The 22,136-nt window shown below is 37.9% G+C and overlaps 3 protein-coding genes across 3 annotated transcripts; 2 read left to right on the top strand and 1 right to left on the bottom strand.

The window, feature by feature from the left end:
• The first annotated feature begins 5,430 nt into the window (after positions 1 to 5,430).
• Positions 5,431 to 6,105, top strand: LOC130744503 (secreted RxLR effector protein 161-like). Its single transcript, XM_057596682.1, has one exon. The coding sequence runs from the start codon at positions 5,431 to 5,433 to the stop codon at positions 6,103 to 6,105; it is 675 nt and encodes a 224-aa protein (XP_057452665.1).
• An 11,519-nt stretch (positions 6,106 to 17,624) lies between these two features.
• LOC130745259 (uncharacterized) lies at positions 17,625 to 18,680 on the bottom strand. Its single transcript, XM_057597438.1, has one exon. It carries the CDS (start codon positions 18,554 to 18,556, stop codon positions 17,801 to 17,803), a length of 756 nt encoding a protein of 251 aa, XP_057453421.1. The 5' UTR covers positions 18,557 to 18,680; the 3' UTR covers positions 17,625 to 17,800.
• Positions 18,681 to 20,518: 1,838 nt separating this feature from the next.
• On the top strand, positions 20,519 to 21,100 carry LOC130749018 (uncharacterized; the record flags this gene model as incomplete). The annotated part of the gene is made up of 1 exon (XM_057602280.1): positions 20,519 to 21,100. A coding segment is annotated over one exon (582 nt), but the record flags the coding sequence as incomplete, so codon positions are not given.
• Positions 21,101 to 22,136: the final 1,036 nt, after the last annotated feature.

Raw genomic sequence — 22,136 nt, 5'->3', positions numbered from 1 at the left:
TGGGATTTCAGTTTTGAAATTCTAAGTTAAAAATCATGACCAAAGTACCCCTGCGACAGTTTTTGATCCGATAATTTTTTCGAGTTCAGAATACCCTTAGTTACGGCTAATGAAAGCATAGGAACCAAGTTTGATCGAAGAAAAATCGAACCCCACAATTAACCAGAGTGGCCGAGCATTTTAGAGGAGGAGGAGGAAAATTCCTTTTTCGAAAACTTGTCCTTTCGCGCTAGATTATCGTACCTCGGTGTATGTATTACTTCGTGTAACCTTAGTATGTATTGATAGCTTAGTTTCCGATAGATTCTGATAGTATTTCTATGGTTTTGCTCTAAAGGTGATTTTGGGGAATTTCCAGCGGAGCAAGGCTTTGATTGTGAAGGAGCTTTAGTAGATAACCCTGGAGAATCTTCAGGTGAGGGCTTCTCACTGAATCTCTAGTTAATGCTTAGGGTCGATGCTTTCGACATTGTTTACTGTTTATGCACTTGTTTGTGTTTGATTGGAAAAATGTTTTCTGAGGCTTCGGCTGACAATGTAGATGATCCATCTACTGAATGTTTTTGAGAGTGAATTACATGCTAAGTGCTAATTGGTAATTTAGGATGTGTGGTGCATGCTTATATGCTAAGTGCTATGTGGTTATTGCTTAATATGTTGATATATGACATGTTGACTGATTGTGCTGAGTTAATCCTGCTTTTGCAATGAAATCTGAGTTTCTGAATAGTGAGAATAGCGGGCAGGTCATGCCGATTTTATTTTGAGAGTTTTGAGAAAGTTTGGTAGGACGAATGAGATTCGGGCCTTGTCATGGTGTTTTATGGATCGAGACATTCTCTGGTGTCAGTTGGGGATTAGAAGATCCCGAGAACTTATAAGATTTTGCGATAAGACTAAAAGGATATTATTTTGAAAAGAAAACTCATAAGACATTAAAAAACCTCTAAATCTTCAAATAATGATAACAAACTCGAAAGGAAGCTTCAGATGCAAATCTTAGTTTGGAAAACGAGAAGTGTCGTCGGATCCCAGTGTGGAGAAAGTTGAGAGGCTTTGAGTATGTAGATGTTGTTGTGCTGTTAGAGCAGCTATTGTTGTTGTGCTGTTGGAGCAGCTATTGTTGTTGTGCTGTTGGAGCAGCTGTGTGTGGTTGGGCTATCCTGGGGATAAGTCCGGGGAATTGATAGTTCCCGAGTATGTTGATACTCTTGCTCGTTGAGCAGTTTTGACCATCGGATTGAGATGAGTCGGATGATTTGGAGATCATCATGAGTTACGAGTTGTTGTGAAGTGTGTCTTTTGTCGCAGAATCGACTTTACCTTAGGGTAAGCTTTTAAAGACTTTAATTTACCTAGAACACGTGGCGACGTGTCGAGTGAGATTCGGAGACGTTGTTTGACTAATCATCCTGCATTCATGCAACATTAATGAGGTATTAACACAGGACGTACTCTGGACCTCGTCGGTTTCCAAAATGGTCATAAGACCCGGAATGCCGTGTAAGAGCGTTTGTAGACGTCTCTTGTAGCAGACCGAAATGGCAGACCTACGGGTTACGGCTGATCTGACTACCGCTGTTGTTGGAGTAAGAGGCAGGTGGGCCGAAATGGTCCCATCGTGGCTGGTGCTAGGGCTGATCCGTTGATGTCCATCCGTTCCGGATTGCATATTGGTTGACTGGGTTAACCTGCATATCATTTCATGCAACATGCATACTGACTTAGTAGCTGAGTGTGATTGCTATTTGATAATCTTATTTGGAACATGTTAAGTGTTATTATTGTCGTTATGTTTTTGTGGAATATGCAACCCTAGGATGTTATCTCTAGTTATAAGCCTAAGAGGCTATCTATTATCTGTACCTATTGGGTTTATTATCTACATAGTTCTTTGGAGTTGACCCTCGCGTCTTCTGTGTGTGTTTTGGCGGACAACGCCTTTTGTCAGATGTCCATTGCGGACTGGTTCACAATGGTCCACCCTTCGGGGGGGATTAGATATGAGATGATTGATCAGGGCGACCCCGGGTCGTGGGTGGTTGACCCCGCGAGCCATCGAGCGACATATTCGGGGCGTATCATGGAGGACCACGTAGATAGTGGAGGACTCCTGAGGTCAGGAGTGTTGAGGAGATGCTCTGTCAGCTTCAACTTGCCACCGGGCGTTCACTGTGGACCAGGATTTGGAGGAGCACCGCCGCCACCGTCATCTTCAGAGGACGAGGATCCCTCAGAGGAGGAGCCAGTGGGAGTGCCTTCGGCGGAGTCCAGTTCACCCACCGTTGCGATCATTGATGATCAGGGTTCGGGCCCTAAGCCCGTGAGTCCAGCATCGGAGTGCATTGCGGTTGCGAGGGGAGGACGGATAGGGCTGGTAGACTTAGTTGTTCTGGATTCTGATTCAGACGACGATCATGCTGACACATAGTTTTGAGTGTTAGTGTGAGCTCCTCGAGTTAGGATTAGTGTAGGAGTAGAGTCTTAGCTCTGACAGTTTTTGCTTCATTTGTTTCTTTGGGGGACAGGGTAGTTCCGCCTATAGCTTTTTGTGTGGTTTCTTTACAGGAATCACAGAGAGTTGGTTGGACTTAGGAGGTCTTATTTTCAGACCATTGGGTCAGCTTATTCTCAATTTTGAGGGATGGTGTTGCGGACACTTTACCTTTTCATTTGGTTTGTACATATTGCCTACGAGCGCTACTCTTCTATTACCCGTCACTGGAGGTTTACTCGTGACGAGGTTGCTACTTACAGCGGGGGCTGTTATATATATTGTATATTAGTTTTATTGTTTTTCGCATTTGGGTTTTATTTAATTCAGTCTTGTCTTAGTTATTATCGAAAAAAAAATATTCACGTTTTTCCGCATTAAGTTTACTTTTGGTTACTAAAGTGACGCCACCGAAATCGGGGTGTTACAAACATGAAGAAGCACACATGGTGAAGGAAGGATCTGAGGTAAGTAGCGATGATCAACCCCTTACTCTCATGATGCTCACCAATGATAGTGATAGAAATATAAAAAGATGGTACTTAGATTCTGGCTGTAGCAATCATATGACTGGAAATAAGGATTGGCTTGTTAATCTTGATTTCACTAGAAAAAGTTCAGTGAGATTTGCTGATGGGAGAATATTACATGCTGAAGGAACTGGTGATGTATGTGTTAGAAGGAAAAATGGTACTAATGCAATCATAGCTGAAGTCTTGTATGTTCCTATGATGGAGAACAATCTGATAAGTCTAGGACAGTTGGTAGAAAATGGCTTTTCTATTGACATAAAGGACAAGTACCTAGATGTGTATGATAGGAACATGAAGAAGATCATTAGATCTCCTTTATCAAGGAACATGACTTTCCAGGTTGATGTCAAAGCACTTGAATCCCAGTGTTTATCAGCTTCTGTTTTGACTGAAGACACTTGGCTTTGGCATCTCATAATGGGCCACTTGAACTTCAAGGATCTTGCACTGCTCAAGACCAAAGGTCTTGTTACAGGATTGCCAACCATTTCTGTTCCTCAGAAGATTTGTGATAGTTGCTTAGTCAGTAAGAAACCTCGAAACTCTTTCAGTTCCTATACAACTTCCAAAGCAATGGACATTCTTCACATGGTGTACTCAGATGTGTGTGGTCCTTTTGAAGTACCTTCCTTAGGTGGAGGCAAGTATTTCATCACCTTTATAGATGATTTTAGTAGAAAAATCTGGCTTGATGTGATACAAACCAAGGATGAAGCTTTTACAAGGTTTAAGATCTTCAAGAACTTGGCAGAGAAGTAATCAGGAAAGTTCATGAAGATATTAAGGACTGACGGTGGAGGAGAGTTTACTTCCACAGAGTTTGAGAACTACTGTCTTGAACATGGTATTATACATGAAGTGACTGCGCCCTACACTCCACAACATAATGGAGTGGCAGAAAGAATGAATAGGACAATTCTTAACATGGTTCGAAGCATGCTCAAAAGTAAGAACCTACCACATTGTTACTGGGGTGAGGCAGCCACAACTGCTGTCTATGTGTTAAACAGATGTCCTACAAAGAGACTCCACCAGAAAGTTCCAGAAGAAGTATGGTCAGGGCATAAACCTTCAGTGAGGCACTTCAGAATTTTTGGTTCACTTGCATATAGGCATATTCCTGACCAGAAGAGGAAGAAACTTGATGACAAAAGTGAGATGTTGATCTTCATAGGCTACAATCCTACTGGTTCATATAAGTTGTACAATCCCCAAACTAAGAAGGTCTTATTCAGTAGGGATGTCTTCTTTGATGAGACTTCCACTTGGCATGAAATGAAAGATAAAGCCTCAAAGCCTAACTCAGTGCATCTATAGTTAATTGAAGACTCATCTACCGAACTAAACCAAGTCAGAACTCTGGGGGAGAGGTCACCAGTGGTATACACACCACAGTCAGCAAATAATAGGCCTTCAAGGTTTAGAAATTTGCCTCCAAGACTGAGAGATTATCAGCTGTTCTCAGATGACATAATTGGAGAAGATGGTGATATTGTTCAGCATATGGCTCTTCTAGCTGAGAGTGAACCTGTTAGCTTTGATGAAGCAATTACCAATGACATATGGAAGCTTGCAATGAAGGAAGAACTTAGCTCCATAGAAAAGAATAAGACTTGGGAGATTGCTATTTTGCCACCTGGAAAGATTCCCATTGCAGTTAAATGGGTGTTTAAGGTGAAGCTTAAACCTGATGGAACAATTGCCAAGCACAAAGCTAGACTTGTTACCAAAGGTTTCATGCAGAAAGACGGCTTAGACTTCTCAGAAGTCTTTGCTCCTGTGGCCAGACTTGAGACTGTGAGGATCATCATAGCTATTGCTAGTTGGCATAAGTGGAATGTGTCACAACTAGATGTTAAATCTGCTTTCCTAAATGGACCTCTTGAGGAGGAGGTCTATGTGTCACAACCACCTGGTTTTGCAGTCAAAGGTCAAGAGGATAAAGTTCTAAGACTTAAGAAAGCTCTATATGGGCTTAAACAAGCTCCAAGGGCATGGAACAAGAGAATAGATGGTTTCCTTGCTAGCTCTGGATTCAAAAGGTGTACTGTGGAACATGGAGTATATGTGAAGTTCCTTGCTGACAATAGTGTACTCTACATATGCTTATATGTAGATGATCTTCTCATAACTGGAAGTAATGTAAGTGAAATTGAGAAGCTGAAGAATCTGCTGAAAGGTGAATTTGAAATGACTGACTTGGGCACTTTATCCTATTTTCTTGGATTGGAAGTAATCCAAACTGACAAAGGTTTATTCATGAGACAGAAGAAGTATATCTCAGAAGTTTTGAAAAGGTTTAACATGTGGGGATGCAATGCTACTGAAACTCCTTCTGAATCTAATTTGAAGCTAGACAAGTGTGAAGATGAACTTGCAGTTGATGGTACTTAGTTCAGAAAAATGGTGGGAAGCCTTAGATACATTTGTCACACAAGACCTGAAATCTCATTCAGTGTAGGTGTGGTTAGCAGGTTCATGAGTGACCCTAGACAGTCACACCTGTTAGCCATCAAGAAGATTATGAGGTATTTGAGAGGTACTCTAGACCTTGGTATTCTATTTCCTCATCAGAAGAGTAATTGCAATCTGAAGCTGGTATCTTATTCAGATTCTGATTGGTGTGGTGACATCATGGACAGAAAGAGTACAATGGGAAACATTTTCCTTCTTGGTGATGCACCAGTGTCCTGGTGTAGTAAGAAACAGCCTGTGGTAGCCTTGTCTACATGTGAAGCTGAATATATTTCAGCTTGTTTTGCTGCTTGCCAAGCAGTTTGGTTATCATCCTTGTTAGAAGAATTGAAGGCTGGTTTTGGAAGTAAGATTGAGTTTCTGGTAGACAACAAATCTGCAATAGATTTGGCTAAAAATCTTGTGTCACACGGCAGGAGCAAACATATAGAAACCAAATTTCATTACTTGAGACAGCAAGTAGATTCTGGAAAGATCAAGATTGAGTACTGTCCAACTGATTCACAACTTGCTGATATACTAACCAAGGGACTGAAGATTGAAAAGTTCAAAGAAATGAGAAGACTTATTGGAGTTACAAGCCTGACTGAATTGAAGACATAGGAGTTTTTTTTTTACACAATTATAATGTGGTTTTTTGTTTCCTATGTTCTATTTTTGGTCGATTTGGGTTTTGATAGTTTTCTCATGGTAATTGCATTATGGGGAGTATTAAATGTAATGCAATTAAAGTGTGATTAGAAATAACTACTGTCTAAATGGTTAGTGGGGTTAATTACCCTTGATTGGCTGTAATAGTATAAATAGGTGAGAGAGTCATTTACTGCATTGACTCTATTGATTACAGAAATAATAAGAATTGAGTTTTCCCCCAATCTTTGATTCTCTCTCTCTTTCCTTCTGTTTTCTTGCTTTCTGGAATAATTAATTCCAACAATTGTGTGGTGAGTAAGGTTATGCATATGGAATTGCTCTTTAGTGAGTGTATATATATTGACTCTTTTCATGAAAACACTTCACATCGTACTACTCCATCCAGGTTCACCATTCATTGTCTCTCCAACCTATGAATAATCTTTTTACCTTTACTTTTTCAATCTTGGAAAATGCACTGTACAAACTGATTCAAGTAATAAAATGTTTTATCTTTACTGCTTTACCTCTAGCAATTATATATCAGTATCTCTTGCCACCCAATCTTGATTAATTTGTTTTTATAATTGGTCATAAACTTCAATTTGACATGTCCAAGTAGTACTACTGCAACTGACTATCTCATCAATAGCTTCCACACTCCTCAAGGAGAAAAAACTAGCAAAGTAAGCACTGTAGCAGACTCCATATTACAAGATGTGACTGCTTGAGGAGTTAGACATTCATACTAATATACTTTTCTTTTCTACTCTTCCAGGAAGCAAGTGAAGCTGTTGGGGAAATTCTTTGTATTAAGCTTATCTCTAAGGTTTCTTTCAATGGTTCTTCTACACTGGTCAATGTTGATCTCAAGCCTTCCCCTCATTGAGGCTCAAAGCATATGAAAACAGGTATGTTGTCACTCACATCACATCCACTTAGTTTTAAATCAAATTTATGTACCTAAGATAAAAACTTGCCTTAATTTGCTAGCTAGATACTTCAAGGTTCAGATTAATTACATTCTACTTTGAAGTTTTAATCTAACCTTCACCTATTTGCAACTTTATTCTTATTTTGCTGCAATCTATTGGAGTAGGAATGATTTTCCCATATTCATAAATATATCACTATCAGTGCTCTTTGGAGGAATTCTTTCTTGGGGACTAATGTGGCCTCTCATAATAAAATAAGAGGGCCATTTGTACGTTGAGAAACTTGGTGACGATAACCTTCATTACAACCAAGGTTATAGGGTAAGATGCAAAGCACCTTATCCACTATAGAGTCACTATATTTTTCATTCTGTCTAAGGTCTTCCAATTAACTATACAGTTGAGGAGGGCATAAAAGATTTGATTGGTACTACTCATGTAACACCCCGATTTCGGTGGCGTTACTTTAGTAACCAAAAAGAAATTAAAGCGGAAAAACGTGAATATTTTTTTTCCGATTTGTTTAAACAATTAAACTAAAGACTTAATGAAATAAAACTCAACAACAAAGGTAACATGACTAATGTACAATAAATAATTACAGCCCCCGCTGTAAGTAGCAAACCACGTCACGAGTAACCTCCAGTGACGGAATGTAACAGAAAGTAACACCCGTAGGCAATATGTACAATCCAAAAGGAAAGGTCAAGTGTCCGCAACACAATCCCTCAAAAATGAGAATAAGTCAGCCCAAACGGCCTAAAACAAGACCCCCTAGTCCAACCAACTCTTTGTGATTTCCGTAGAGAAACCACACAAAAAGCTATCGGTCGGGAACTACCCTGTCCCCAAATGAAACATGACGGTCAGAGCTAAGACTCTACTCCTACACTAATCCTGTCTCGAGGAGCTCACACCAGCACTCAAAACTACGTGCTAGCGTGATCGTCGTCCGAATCTGAATCCAAAACGACCAAGTAAATGTACACCATCCTCACTCCTCTCGCTACCGCGATGCGCTCCTGTGCTGGTCTCTTGGGCTTAGGGCCCGAACCAAGATCACCAATGACAGCAACAGTGGGTGAGCTAGACTCTGAAGAAGTCCCTCCCACAAGCTCCTCCTCTGAGGGGTCCTCATCATCCGAAGACGACGGTGGTGGTGGTGCTCCTACACCGGGTCCGCAGTGCATGCCGGGTGGCAGGTTGAAGCTGACGGTGCATCTCCTCAACACTCCTTCCGTCAAGTGTCCCAAGCTATCGACACGATCCTCCTCGAGTACGTCGCTCGGTGGCCAGCGGGGTCGACCACCCATGAGCCGGGGTCATCCTGATCCAGCATCTCGAACCTAGTTCTCCCCGAAGGGTGAACCATCGTGAACCAGTCCGCCAAAGACATCTGACAATGGGCGTAGTCCGCCAAAGCACACATAGAAGACGCGAGGGTCAACTCCAAAGAATTATGTAAGTAATAATTCCAATAGGTAAAGTTAAGGGGTAGCCACTTAGGCTTATAAGTTAGAGATAACATCCTAGAGTTGTATATTTAACAATGAATATAACGACAATAATAACAATTAACATGCATCAAATAAGATTAACAATTATCAATCACACTCGGCAACTAAGTCAGTATGCATGTTGCATGAGATGCAATGCCGGTTGACAAGATGCATTCCGAAAGGATGGGCATCAACGAGTCAGCCCTAACACCAGCCACGGTGGGACCATTTCTGCTCGCGTGTCTCTTATACCACACAAAGGGTAGTCAGATCAGCAGTGAACCCGAAGGTCTGCCATTTCCGTCTGCTACTAAGAATCACCGCAGTGTTCTTATGTAGAAATCCGGGTCTTATGACCATTTTGGAATCCACCGAGGTCCGGTATCCCGCCGTGTATTAACCTCAAAATGAGTGCATGAATGCAAAGTGATTAACCAAACAACATCTCCGACCTCACTCGACACGTCGCCACGTGTTCTAGCTAACTTATTGTCTCTAAAAAGAATACCCTAAGGTAAAAGTCGATTCTACGACAAAAGACAATTAATTATAAAAAGAGTGCAATCACTCATGATAACTTCTCGAGTCATCTATACTTTCACGAAGTCTCACGCTTCAGTGAAATCTCACACATTCACGAAGTCTCACGCTTCAGTGATGTTTTATGCTTTCACGAGGTATCACGCCTCAGTGAATTTACACACTTGTACGAAGTCTCACGCTTCAGTGAAGTTCCATGCTTTCACGAGGTCTCACGCCTCAGTGAAGCTTCTCGGCTCATCCTTTAGGTGGCTAAACAAACTGCTCAAAGAGCGAAGGAGTATCAACATACTCGAAAACTTATTAGTTTCCTCAACACTTGGATTCGACGACACTTCTCATTTTCCAAAACTAATATTCGAATCCTAGGCTTTCATCCGAGATTGTTATCGTTATTCTAAGGTTTAGAGGTCGTTTAGTGTCTTATGAATTTTTTCCTTGTAAAATAGTTTCCATTTAGTTTTATCGCAAATCTTATGAGTTTCAAAGATCCCATAATCCCAAATAACTCCTAGAGAATGTCTCGATCGACTAAAACAATAACAAGGCCCGAATCTTCGTTCGTCCTGTCAAACTCTCCCAAAATCTCATAAAAAATTTGGCATAACATGCTCGTTATCCTCACTCTGAAGCACAACAGATATATGTGTAATTGCATAGTCAAATTAGCACAATCCAACAGTCATGGCACATATATCAACACATCCTAGATTAACCATGTAGCACTTAGCATATAAAGCAAATATCACACATCCTAGATTAACCATTTAGCACATAGCATGTGGATCAATCTCGAAAACAATCAAGAGATGAATAATCATCATTGTCAGCCGAAGCCTCAGAAAACATTTCCCGGTCAAACACAAACAAGTGCATAAACAGTAAATCAAGTCGAATTCGTCGACACCTTGATGACCCGGGATTTAAGGCTATTTTCCTAGTTTATTTGCATACATTATAATATATTCTTTAGGATATTTCAGTCATTATAGGACACTTTAGGCTTATTTCATGCATTTTAATATTTTTATTTAGTTTTAGTATTTTTCTACATTTTATATTATTTTTCTAGATTTTATTAGGATTTAAATTAGCTTTATATTCTATTTAATTATTATTAGGATTTATTTACTTTAATTTAGGATGAGATAAGTTTATTTTAAGGTGTTATCTTATTTTTATCTCTTATATATTTTTATTTGCTTTATTTTAGGAGATGATTTGGAGAAAAATAGAAAAAATCCAAGAAATAAGGAGAAATTCGTACCTGGCATCTTTCCCAACGGACGAAACCGCTGCAATAGCACCAGATTTTACCTGCTGTTTAATGTAGCGAAAATTAAACCGCTGCGATAGGTCCTGCACGTACCAGATTACGAAAATCACTATAAAATCAGTTTAAAACCTATTTTTTGGGATCTTTTTTTCATCCTTTCTCTTCTCCTAAACCTAATAAACACTTTTGGGAGACTTGGAGCCAAATTCTTGGTGGAGAGGAAGGCTAGGCCCTTGAGGGCCGGTGTCAGGGCCATGGAGGAAGGTGACAGCTTCTCCGGACGTCTTGGCTCCGTTCTATTTTGGGTTTTGTTTTTCTCTTTACTTACTTTTGTGTTTTGACTCTATTTTAGTATTTGGGATGATGTGATTTGATTTTACTCTTATTCAATACATCTTTATGCAATTACAAGTGTGAATTTTCATTATTTGGTGTTTCTCTCTATGCTTAATGCTTTTATTGGTTAATTGATAATTTTAAGGGTTTATATCAATTCGTAAATATATTGGGAAATTGATATGGGTTAATGTAGACTTAGTTCATATAAAAGGGAAAAATTCCTATGTCTTAGGTTATTAATTCTCTTTGCGCGTTCATATATCTTTTGACAATAGGATGCTTTTTAGGATTTGCATGACAATTGAAAAGTTGGTGTGAATTTAGTTAATGAGAGGAACCACCCTTGCATCAGTCATCTTAAGAATTGATTGTCTTAGGTTGGGTTGAGGTTTTCTAGGTGACAATAGGAGACATTAACCCTTAGGTATGAATATCATGAGTTGGGAAAGAGGTCTAAACCGAGTGACAAGTCGGGATACTCACCTCTCTAGGATAGGATTATCTAGTAGGAACTATTAGGATTTCTTGAGTGACAGTCAGAGATTCTATCCGCTAGGACATGAACTTCTTAGGTTAGGAACAGAGCTTGGGAATGTCTTATCGAGTAGGTATGTGCTATAATGCTCCTTTTATGATCACTAGGGCTTAAGGAATTAAGGCTAGGTTCTTAATTGGTAGATTCACTTAGCTAAGAAATTAGTGGGTGAATAGCTCTTATCGGCATCTTAAATGTTAATTTCATCTTATAAGAGTATATTGGTTGATAATAAGTAGTAAATCAAGTGAACTCATTTTCCAAATACACTTTCTTCTTTGTTTGCCTCCGTGAAACTTCTTTTATCGCTTTAAATATATTTTTTCTTTTATTTACATAAAATCACATTTTACTTGTTAAATCGATCATCCAACATCTAGCTAGTGAGATTAATACGTAGCAACACAATCCCTGTGGAGACGACAAAACCCGATACTATACTACGATTGAGTCTTGAAAGGGATTTGATAGTAGTTAGTGGAGGAAAACCTCTTCATTAAATATCCTTTCATCAAAATGGCGCCGTTGCCGGGGGTTGTGATTCCGCTTGTATTAGTTAAGCTAGCCGGATGTTGTTTAGAGCATTATTATAGTATGCATTTTTTTCTGTTATGCTCTTATATGTCAATTCAATTGATTTGTTCTTGTGCTAAATGCTTGTTGTGGCCTGATCAACTATAACATGATATGAGGTTTGAAATTCTGTGAACCTGACTTAGAATGAATCAACTAGTAGATATAATGAGAATTTAGTTCACTGGTCATGAATTGATGATTTGATGCATACGATTTTGAGTCATAGTGTCTCATTGAATTAGTTGAGTTATGTTGTGGTATTTTGATTTGTGTGCTTGTTTTTGCAAGGACTAAGTGATTTTACAGGAATTAATCTGAGTTAGAGGGCCCAACTGACCATGTCCTGGTGCTTTCAAGTTTGCACCTAATCTGAGTACAGGGAGTTTTACTGAACCACTCATCTCTCATTTAATTTCATGATCATGCATTTAGCATTAGTTGTTTAGATTGCACATACTAGTATGCACATGCCTTGGATTCTTGGTATTCACACTTTTATGCTTGAATAATGCTTGTTGTTTTTAATATATGTTCTGAGTTTGATGCTAGTAGTTATAATAAAATGAGCTTGATGCATGGGTGTGAGTTAAACTTGTGGAACATGTGGAGAGTTAGGTGATAGAGACTTGAGTGAGTTTTGGGAAAGTGCAGTAAGGTTATTAAGATTCCAGGTTAGTGGGGATAATGCATAAAATATGTAGTTTTCCTTTTAATCTTTATATTGAGTCTACACTCTTTTTGACTGTGAGGTTAAAAATGGGGCACACATGTGAAAGTAAAGCTAAAGAGCTAAAAATGAAGAAAAAAAATAGGGAAAGGATGTGAGTAAGGGAATGTGAAGTATTTGCATCACTGAGCATACCCCCAATCATATTCTGACCTCGTTAAATAAAAGAAAAGAATTTCGCCCTGAGTTGGTAATAACTGTGAAGGGTTGGGAAAAAGCTAAATTGAAAAGGAAAGAAAACATGTGTGTGCTCATAATAAACTAAAACTGCTGGCCATCATTAGTGGATTCTCAATATAGGGTTGGGGAAATAGGAATAAAATGTGAAACCCCGCATCTTGGTATTTTCTATAATTTTTATTTGCACTGACTAAAGGTTACTCAGTTTTTAAAACTTGAATCTTTGCATGAACTATTTTGTGGAATTCATCTCATGTATCTTTTGTGAAAATATGTTACTAGCATTTTACTTTGAATTGTTTTTTTGAGCTTGAGGACAAGCAACCTTAAGTTTACGCTTGAGGACAAGCTGTCGTTGAGTATAGGGGTATGATGACCCGGGATTTAAGGCTATTTTCCTAGTTTATTTGCATACATTTTAATATATTCTTTAGGATATTTCAGTCATTATAGGACACTTTAGGCTTATTTCATGCATTTTAATATTTTTATTTAGTTTTAGTATTTTTCTACATTTTATATTATTTTTCTAGATTTTATTAGGATTTAAATTAGCTTTATATTCTATTTAATTATTATTAGGATTTATTTACTTTAATTTAGGATGAGATAAGTTTATTTTAAGGTGTTATCTTATTTTTATCTCTTATATATTTTTATTTGCTTTATTTTAGGAGATGATTTGGAGAAAAATAGAAAAAATCCAAGAAATAAGGAGAAATTCGTACCTGGCATCTTTCCCAACGGACGAAACCGCTGCAATAGCACCAGATTTTACCTGCTGTTTAATGTAGCGAAAATTAAACCGCTGCGATAGGTCCTGCACGTACCAGATTACGAAAATCACTATAAAATCAGTTTAAAACCTATTTTTTGGGATCTTTTTTTCATCCTTTCTCTTCTCCTAAACCTAATAAACACTTTTGGGAGACTTGGAGCCAAATTCTTGGTGGAGAGGAAGGCTAGGCCCTTGAGGGCCGGTGTCAGGGCCATGGAGGAAGGTGACAGCTTCTCCGGACGTCTTGGCTCCGTTCTATTTTGGGTTTTGTTTTTCTCTTTACTTACTTTTGTGTTTTGACTCTATTTTAGTATTTGGGATGATGTGGTTTGATTTTACTCTTATTCAATACATCTTTATGCAATTACAAGTATGAATTTTCATTATTTGGTGTTTCTCTCTATGCTTAATGCTTTTATTGGCTAATTGATAATTTTAAGGGTTTATATTAATTCGTAAATATATTGGGAAATTGATATGGGTTAATGTAGACTTAGTTCATATAAAAGGGAAAAATTCCTATGTCTTAGGTTATTAATTCTCTTTGCGCGTTCATATATCTTTTGCCAATAGGATGCTTTTTAGGATTTGCATGACAATTGAAAAGTTGGTGTGAATTTAGTTAATGAGAGGAACCACCCTTGCATCAGTCATCTTAAGAATTGATTGTCTTAGGTTGGGTTGAGGTTTTCTAGGTGACAATAGGAGACATTAACCCTTAGGTATGAATATCATGAGTTGGGAAAGAGGTCTAAACCGAGTGACAAGTTGGGATACTCACCTCTCTAGGATAGGATTATCTAGTAGGAACTATTAGGATTTCTTGAGTGACAGTCAGAGATTCTATCCGCTAGGACATGAACTTCTTAGGTTAGGAACAGAGCTTGGGAATGTCTTATCGAGTAGGTATGTGCTATAATGCTCCTTTTATGATCACTAGGGCTTAAGGAATTAAGGCTAGGTTCTTAATTGGTAGATTCACTTAGCTAAGAAATTAGTGGGTGAATAGCTCTTATCGGCATCTTAAATGTTAATTTCATCTTATAAGAGTATATTGGTTGATAATAAGTAGTAAATCAAGTGAACTCATTTTCCAAATACACTTTCTTCTTTGTTTGCCTCCGTGAAACTTCTTTTATCGCTTTAAATATATTTTTTCTTTTATTTACATAAAATCACATTTTACTTGTTAAATCGATCATCCAACATCTAGCTAGTGAGATTAATACGTAGCAACACAATCCCTGTGGAGACGACAAGACCCGATACTATACTACGATTGAGTCTTGAAAGGGATTTGATAGTAGTTAGTGGAGGAAAACCTCTTCATTAAATATCCTTTCATCACACCTAAAGCATTAACTAATAGTTCAGTGAGTAGCCCTCACCTGTAGCTCCTCTTGCGTTATCCTCAAGCGTTCCTTCACACTCTACGCCTGCCTCTTCTTGAAATTCCTCAAATGAACCTTAGAGCAAAAACCACAGAATTCCATCATAATCAGTCAGAAACTCAGAAATCAATTCTCACTAAGGTTACACGAAGTAACATATACTCCGAGGTACGATAATCTAACGCGAAAGGACAAGTTTTCGAAAAAAGAATTTTCTCCCTCCCTTAGAGAGCTCACGGCCACACACATTAATTGTGTGCGCCGACTTTTCTTCGATCAAACTTGGTTCCTAGGCTATCATTAGTCGTAACTAAGGCGAATCAAAACTCGAAAAAATTATCAGATCGAAAATTGTCGCGGGGGTATTTTGGTCAATATTTTTAGCTCAGAATTTCAAAATTGAAAATTTGAAAGACAAATTGGATGGGGACGTCACCAACGACGTTTATGGCGACTAATCCTAATGACACTAAGCTCAGTCGATAGTTTTCAGCCCAAAGGACGAAACTTTAGCCCAAAAAGGGTATTTGAAGCAGAATTGAAACTCGACGATAGTTCGGCGAGAATCGGCGAAATGTAATCCGCTAAACATGCTCTTGGGCACGTAGGGAAGAGGTTTAGATAGAAAGATGAAGTTATTTGGACAGTTTTGCAAAAACCTCAAAATTTAGAGTACAGAAAGACATAGTGAAAAACAACGGAATTGACGATCAGAAGCAAGGATTAACAACTATATCTCGATACCTTCAAGTAGCAATTGTCAGAACAACGATCAAGCAAGAAACGGCGAAAATCTTTTCTCCTCCCTCTCCTCTCAAACTCGCGACCTCTTCAATGGAAATGGTGAAGAGTTTTGATTTTTTTCTCCTATTTATAGGGGATGGAAAATGCGGGAAAATGAAAATTTCGCGATTTCGATTTTTCCTGTGCCATCCTCCGTGAATTCTAAGATAGGTTTTGGCGACAGAATTCCAAAACTCAAAAGAGGTTTCTTGGAATTAAGGCAAACAATCCAAAGTCGGTGTAAATCTATTTTACCCGAAAAGTTACTTTTTGCAGTGGATGTCGGAAGAGAAAACTTCCTTATGAAGAAAGATTGGAAACATCAAGAGAAATGGGTGTACGCGTGTGGAATCTTCGTTTGAAGCTCCGAATAGAAAAAGTCTTCATCAACCGTTCATTCTAGGTTTCTTGAACTATCAGGGTTTTAGTTTCGGCAAACCTCCGAGGATTAGAATCGGACGTTCGTATATTCTAGGGTTTCGTATCGAAACGCTTGTTATAGAAGGATTTAAGAGAAGTTCTAACATTTCTCTGAAGATTTTTGGAATTAGTTTTCATCGTGTCTTTAAGTGCAAATTAGCTATTTACTAGCGCTCTTGCCCTAGTTTTAAGCGAATACTAATCGTGCTATAACTTTTATCGACTTTGATACAATCCTTAGCCTTTTCCTGAACTTTCTCCTTCATAAATTTATTCCATTCGATAAACTCTTGTTCAGGTTTTCCTTCACGATACATCAAACCTAATCGTGACTAGGAATTTTATTCACTTATTCTAAACTTAAAAACTTGGGTCTTACAACTCATGACAACAAGTTGCAACTTCTTTTCGGGAGCCCAACTCATAAGAACTCCATGGTTAAGTGTGCTAGCCTTGGATCAATATTATGATGGGTGACCTCCTGGGAAGTTTTCCCGGGAAGCGTGCGAGTGAGGACAAAGCGCGCTGAAAAGACTCGTGTTGTTACTGTGAGGCCAGTCATCAGATCGGGATGTTACACTAGTGGCGGTCAAAAACTACCATAATATAAACGTTGTCAACACTATTTGATGATACACATATAATTAGCAAAAAAGATTATTATTCGAAAATGGTAAAATCACCCAATACCATAAGCCCTAGTGAGCATTCACCAAAGCTTGGACCATGATCCAGAATTTTCTTTCTCTATCATACACTATTACAAAATGTGGACTACTTATTTTTTAGCATAATCAATTCTCTTATCTTACCAGAAGCTACTAAGTTTCTATAATTGATTTCAATTTTAAAATTAATTTTAGAAGTATTTTCAAACATTACTACGGTTTGCTTGGATATCTTTTTGGTTTAAATCACGTGTCTACTACTTCTTCCTTCATTGTGTCTCTTTCACTTGAGCCCTCTTGTTAATCACTAAATTACATTATTATTTATGTAATTTGGGTTGGTATAACGTAATGTCAATTACGTCGCTAATAAGTGTTTGTCTAGTCATGGTAAGTTAGACTCGAAGTCATGAGAAATGATACAAGTTTAAACTTAAAAAAATTATTTATTAAAAGGAACTCTCTCAGTTTTTCAAACAAAATAAATTAGCCTTATTCTCAAAGGGATGAAGAAAAGAAAAAACTAATTCAATGAGAGTCTTGAAGCTCAGCCAATTGGATTGTTTTGCTCAATTATTGAGAACAGAGAAGACAAAAGAAGGAATAGTACTGTGTCTTTATGCTATTGCAGTTTCTTGGAATAAATTTACAAAGATTCTTTTGTTTCGAGGAAAAAACAGATTATAATCATATGAAAATAGTAAACGCCACCAATACCATAAGGCCTAGAGAGCATTCACCAAAGCTTATATCATAATCCTGTAGCATCTTTCCCTATCATCCACTACATTTTGCTAGGTGAGATTGACAAAACAAAATTGCACAAGAGAGAGAGAGAGGGAGAGGGAATGGAAATTTTTTTTGTATGAGGAATGCTTGGAAAATCATTAAGTACAGTTGTTATTCAAGTTGGAATCTGATTTCATATCTACCATCACTTATTTGCTGAAGACAGTAAACAAGTATCCAATTAAAACTTCCACCAGAAAAGGAAAAAAAAAAACTTTTTTGCTCATTGTTATCTAACAATGGATGCAACTGAGTGGGCCCAGAACCTAAGACTGTGTTTCATGTCAATCTCACTACCACTATCTGGTACCCTCCAATCCAGTAATGGATTTCTTCTCCCTCGTCTTCTGTATAAAACATCCCAAGCCTCAGATAGATAAGGCTTATGATCAGAAATCACAGTTTCATCAATGTTTTCTTCTTGTTCTTCATCATCATCATCACCTTCCCCTGCATCTTCTCTGCTTCCCAGCCTATGCAACCCAGGAATCAAAGAAACCAACCCTGAGTTCTTGTCCTCCTCAGAAAACACAAAGCCCAAATCCATAAACCCTTTCAGCTCCTTGAACTCAAGCTCTGTCAAGCTCCTGCTGGTGTTTTTCCCTTTGTTGCTAGTGCTACCTCTTCTTCCATGACCATGCCTTTGTTTTATCCTAGTGTTTATGCCTTCCTTTTCATAATTTTCACAACTACTCCCTTTTGAGAAGTCTCTGATTTCCCTCCCAGAAGGGATTGTCCTCAGCTTATATTGTGGTGGGGAATCACAGAGAAAGCATGATGTGGTGCCCAAGTTTTGGTCACTATGGGACCTGATTTCAAGTGTTGGAGCTGGTAGAAGCTTTTTATCTAAAGGAAGCACTTCCTCTACCTTGGTCTGAGAGATTGGATCCACCTTTGGATGAAACGTTAAAGGGGTTTTGATTGAAAGAATTGTAGTCTCAAACCAGAAGGAATCTAGCAACCCCAGAACTTGTTCTGCAGCCATTACTTTGTCACCAGTGAATGGCTTGAATTGAAATTGGATCCTATAAAAGATAATATGGAAGCTTGGAGATAAGAAGAGAATTTGTCTATGTATTTTATATATTATATATATATAGATAGATAGTGCCAATTACTTAATTGTCACTGGTTTATATATGCTTGTGTTGTATTCCCATTTTATTCGAATATGCATTTTTGAGAAATTTCAGGAAGCTTTCTTTCTAGATGTCGGGTTTCATGAAAATGGCAAAACGAATAGATAATAAAGCATGGCACCTTAAATATATTTTCTTTCATTATTCTGTTGATCATTGTGGTGAATGTGATGATTTATGAAGCACGAACACACCTGGATAGGGGCGTGTCCGTGTGTCCAACCCGACATACAGACACGACACCGATAAGTGTGCAACGCGTGTCCAACACGTGTGAGAAGTGTCTGAATAAAAAAATTATTTTTATATAGTTGGGATACGGCTTGGACATTGAGTTGACACACCTTTCTACCTTGACACATGTAAATGGACACTTATAGTGTTATTTATTTTAATTTTTTTATTTAAACTCTAACTTGTCTCATGTTCTCTTAATTTTATGAACTTATTATCTTCTTGCTTTATGAAGAAAAATATAATTTTTTTAAAATATATAAGTCGTGTCCTCGTATCCTACTTTTTGGATTATAACCGTGTCGTCGTTCCAGCTCATGTCCGTGTCCAAGTTCGTGCTTCATCGGTGATGATAAGCCTGAAAATTTTAGCATTCAGAATTAAAATTTGGCAATTTTTTTTACAATAATAAAATGATAATATGTCTCAATATTGATGAGGTCTTACACATTATGAGAATAAAGATTTTTAACAGGTTGTTCGAGAGGTATGGTGAACTGAGAAGTGTTTTCGTATCGAGAACTAGAAGAATGGGAAGACCATCCAAGTTCAGTTTTTTTCACTTCTGTAGAAAGAAGGAAGGGTTGGAGGCAATGATAGCATTAGATCGAAAGAGATGGTATAGGTCATTTCTTTTGATCAATCCAGCAAGATACCCGAGGGGATCTAGAATCCGTGACAAAGGCTTAAGGCTCCCAGATGAAAGTGCAAGAGACCAGGAGACGAAGAGGGAAGCAAGCATGGAAGAGAAAAGATCAACAAGTCCAGCCTAGGACTAATGTCAAGAGACACCCTAAGGTCAAGAAGGTATGGAGACTCAAGAAGATACGAGGCAGCCAGAATCATGAATCGCAATCAGAAACAGAAAGTTGAATTCATATGGTAAAGGTGGGTTTAAATCCGTGCCTATCCAGATTAGCGGTGGTTAAAATGAGAGAAGTGTTAAGCTTTGAAGACATTCTTCGGTGGCTTCAAAGCAAGGGGTATAGTGATATTAAGATTAAACCATTCGGGGCTAAGGAGAAGGTCCTGGAGTTTAATTCTTAAGAGAAATGCAAGGATTTTAGGGCCGATGGAAATGCAGATTTAAATGTTATTTTTGATTCAATATGCCCTGCAAATCCAATGTCATTCCCAGAGGAGTACCTGATCTGGGTAAAGCTCTGGAAAGTCTCAATTGGTTACTAGGGTGAGAAATTCTTTGCTAAGTTGATTTGTAGCTTGGGTACTTACGTATGCATGGACGAGGAAACTAGAACAATTCACGGTTTAATGTGGCAAGGCAAGGATTCTGACGGTGGATAAATCTCCTATTCTGGAAAACCAGATAATTCCTATAACCATTAATGGCTCAAGTTGAAAATTGATTTCTCCACAAATCATATTTTTGCTACTGATATTTGGTGCATATTATTAATAATATGTTTTATAAGTATTAAAATTAATTTCTAAATGAATACTTTTAAATTTGTGAATCCAATTTTTCTTAATGGTTGAAATTTTTACTATATCTAAATGGTGGGATACTTTGTAAAATTAATTTTTACCAAGCCAGCTTCAGCTACTAAAATTTACTCACCACTCTTCTATCATGTCAAAATAGAAATCATGATGTTTGGAATACTAATAATTACCAGCAAAATCAACTTGGTGGGAGCACACAATGGCAGCATCAAACACAATGCTCCCAACCAATTCAGCTTGATAATTCTATCCATGCCTTCCAACCAAACCAGGTCAATGAAGAAAACCATTGTACTACATCTAATCCATTGCATATATTGGAACCACCCCATCTCATGAAAATAAACTTAGAGCATCAAATCTCTCCAATTGCTAGTCCTTTTAACTATCAAAACCCAATGCAAAATTTGTTGCGGTACAATGGAGGTTTCACATCGAATCGAAAACAGCTTGAACCATCATCAGCTACACAATCTTTCTCTTCGCTTTTCAGTAACAGCGAGGGAATTCTGAACTTCAATTTAAGCTCACTTTTATCTTCCAGGTCTTCATCTTCTAGCCCTAGTACCTTGAATTCATCATCTTCCACAATATTTGTCAAAGGAACCAAAGAAGATGAAAGAGACACTTACGGCAGCAACATGTTCATGTATACCATTTCAAATGGCTTGAATGACTCTGGACTTTTGTGATTGAACTTGGTTGCAAGTTGGGCCCGCTGTAATATGAATTTGGTTATTCAGTTTAGACTATCTTCAGTTTTGTATTAACATGCATGAGTTTATTATTTATCAACAACACCTTTTTTTTCTTTTTGTAAAGCATATTTTATCAACAACACCTTATTAGAGAGTTTTCGATAGTAATATTTAGCACTAGTCATCATAAGAGGATCAGCTCTTATCATCTAATGGTGATTATTTTTTTTTGGTTACTAAGAATAAAGAATCAATTCGAATTGATATGATATATTAATTTTGGGGAAGGTTAATAATTTCATTAATGGTGATGGTGTGCGAAACCATCTTGGCCCACGTACAATGATTTACAACCAATCGACATAGCTCTACAAAAAGAATGTTTTTGTTTTTTGTCGAAGGTTGTTTGTTAATTGATATCATGGGCTTAAAATCCCAAACAAGTTCTCCAAAGTGGGAGAGTACAAGGGGCCTGGGCCCAAAGCTAAACTAGAGAGAAAAATGATAAAATCCACATAATTAGATTGCCCGAGTATGGCATAAGCTCGTTTATATTTAGATTTTATTATGGGTTAAGGTTGAGCCATTTGAGCCCAAGCCTCAAATCACATAATTAATCATGACCCGAAGTCATTAGACAAGAAAAATACTACCAACACTCTTTTTCAATAATATTTTCAATACTTTGTCATTGGTTAAAATTAAAGTAAGTGTAAGAGTGTGAAGGAAATTCTCATTGATATATTGCTTTGGTGTGTTGGGAGAATTCCATAATCGGATTTGTTCTCTCCTGTGCTCTCCTTTGTTCTATAAGCCCATGAGATATGTTCTTATAAGAGGTATTCAGAGAGGTATTCCGAGACTGTATATGTATGAGACTATACAGTTGAGGAGGGCATATAAAAGATTTGATTGGTACTACTCATAACAACAAGATGCATCTTCTTTTCGGGAGCCCAACTCATAAAAACTCCATGGTTAAGTTGCTTGCCTTGGAGCAATATTGGGATAGGTGACTTCCTAGGAAGTT

Source organism: Lotus japonicus, chromosome 3, assembly GCF_012489685.1.
Source record: "Lotus japonicus ecotype B-129 chromosome 3, LjGifu_v1.2".
NCBI classification, from domain to species: Eukaryota; Viridiplantae; Streptophyta; class Magnoliopsida; order Fabales; family Fabaceae; genus Lotus; species Lotus japonicus.
This window is presented reverse-complemented; position numbering and strand designations above follow the sequence as displayed.

Coding starts and splice junctions, on each gene's coding strand:
- LOC130744503 (XM_057596682.1), top strand. CDS start 5,431: ATGGTGGGAAGCCTTAGATACATTTGTCACACAAGACCTGAAATCTCA.
- LOC130745259 (XM_057597438.1), bottom strand. CDS start 18,556: ATGGCTGCAGAACAAGTTCTGGGGTTGCTAGATTCCTTCTGGTTTGAG.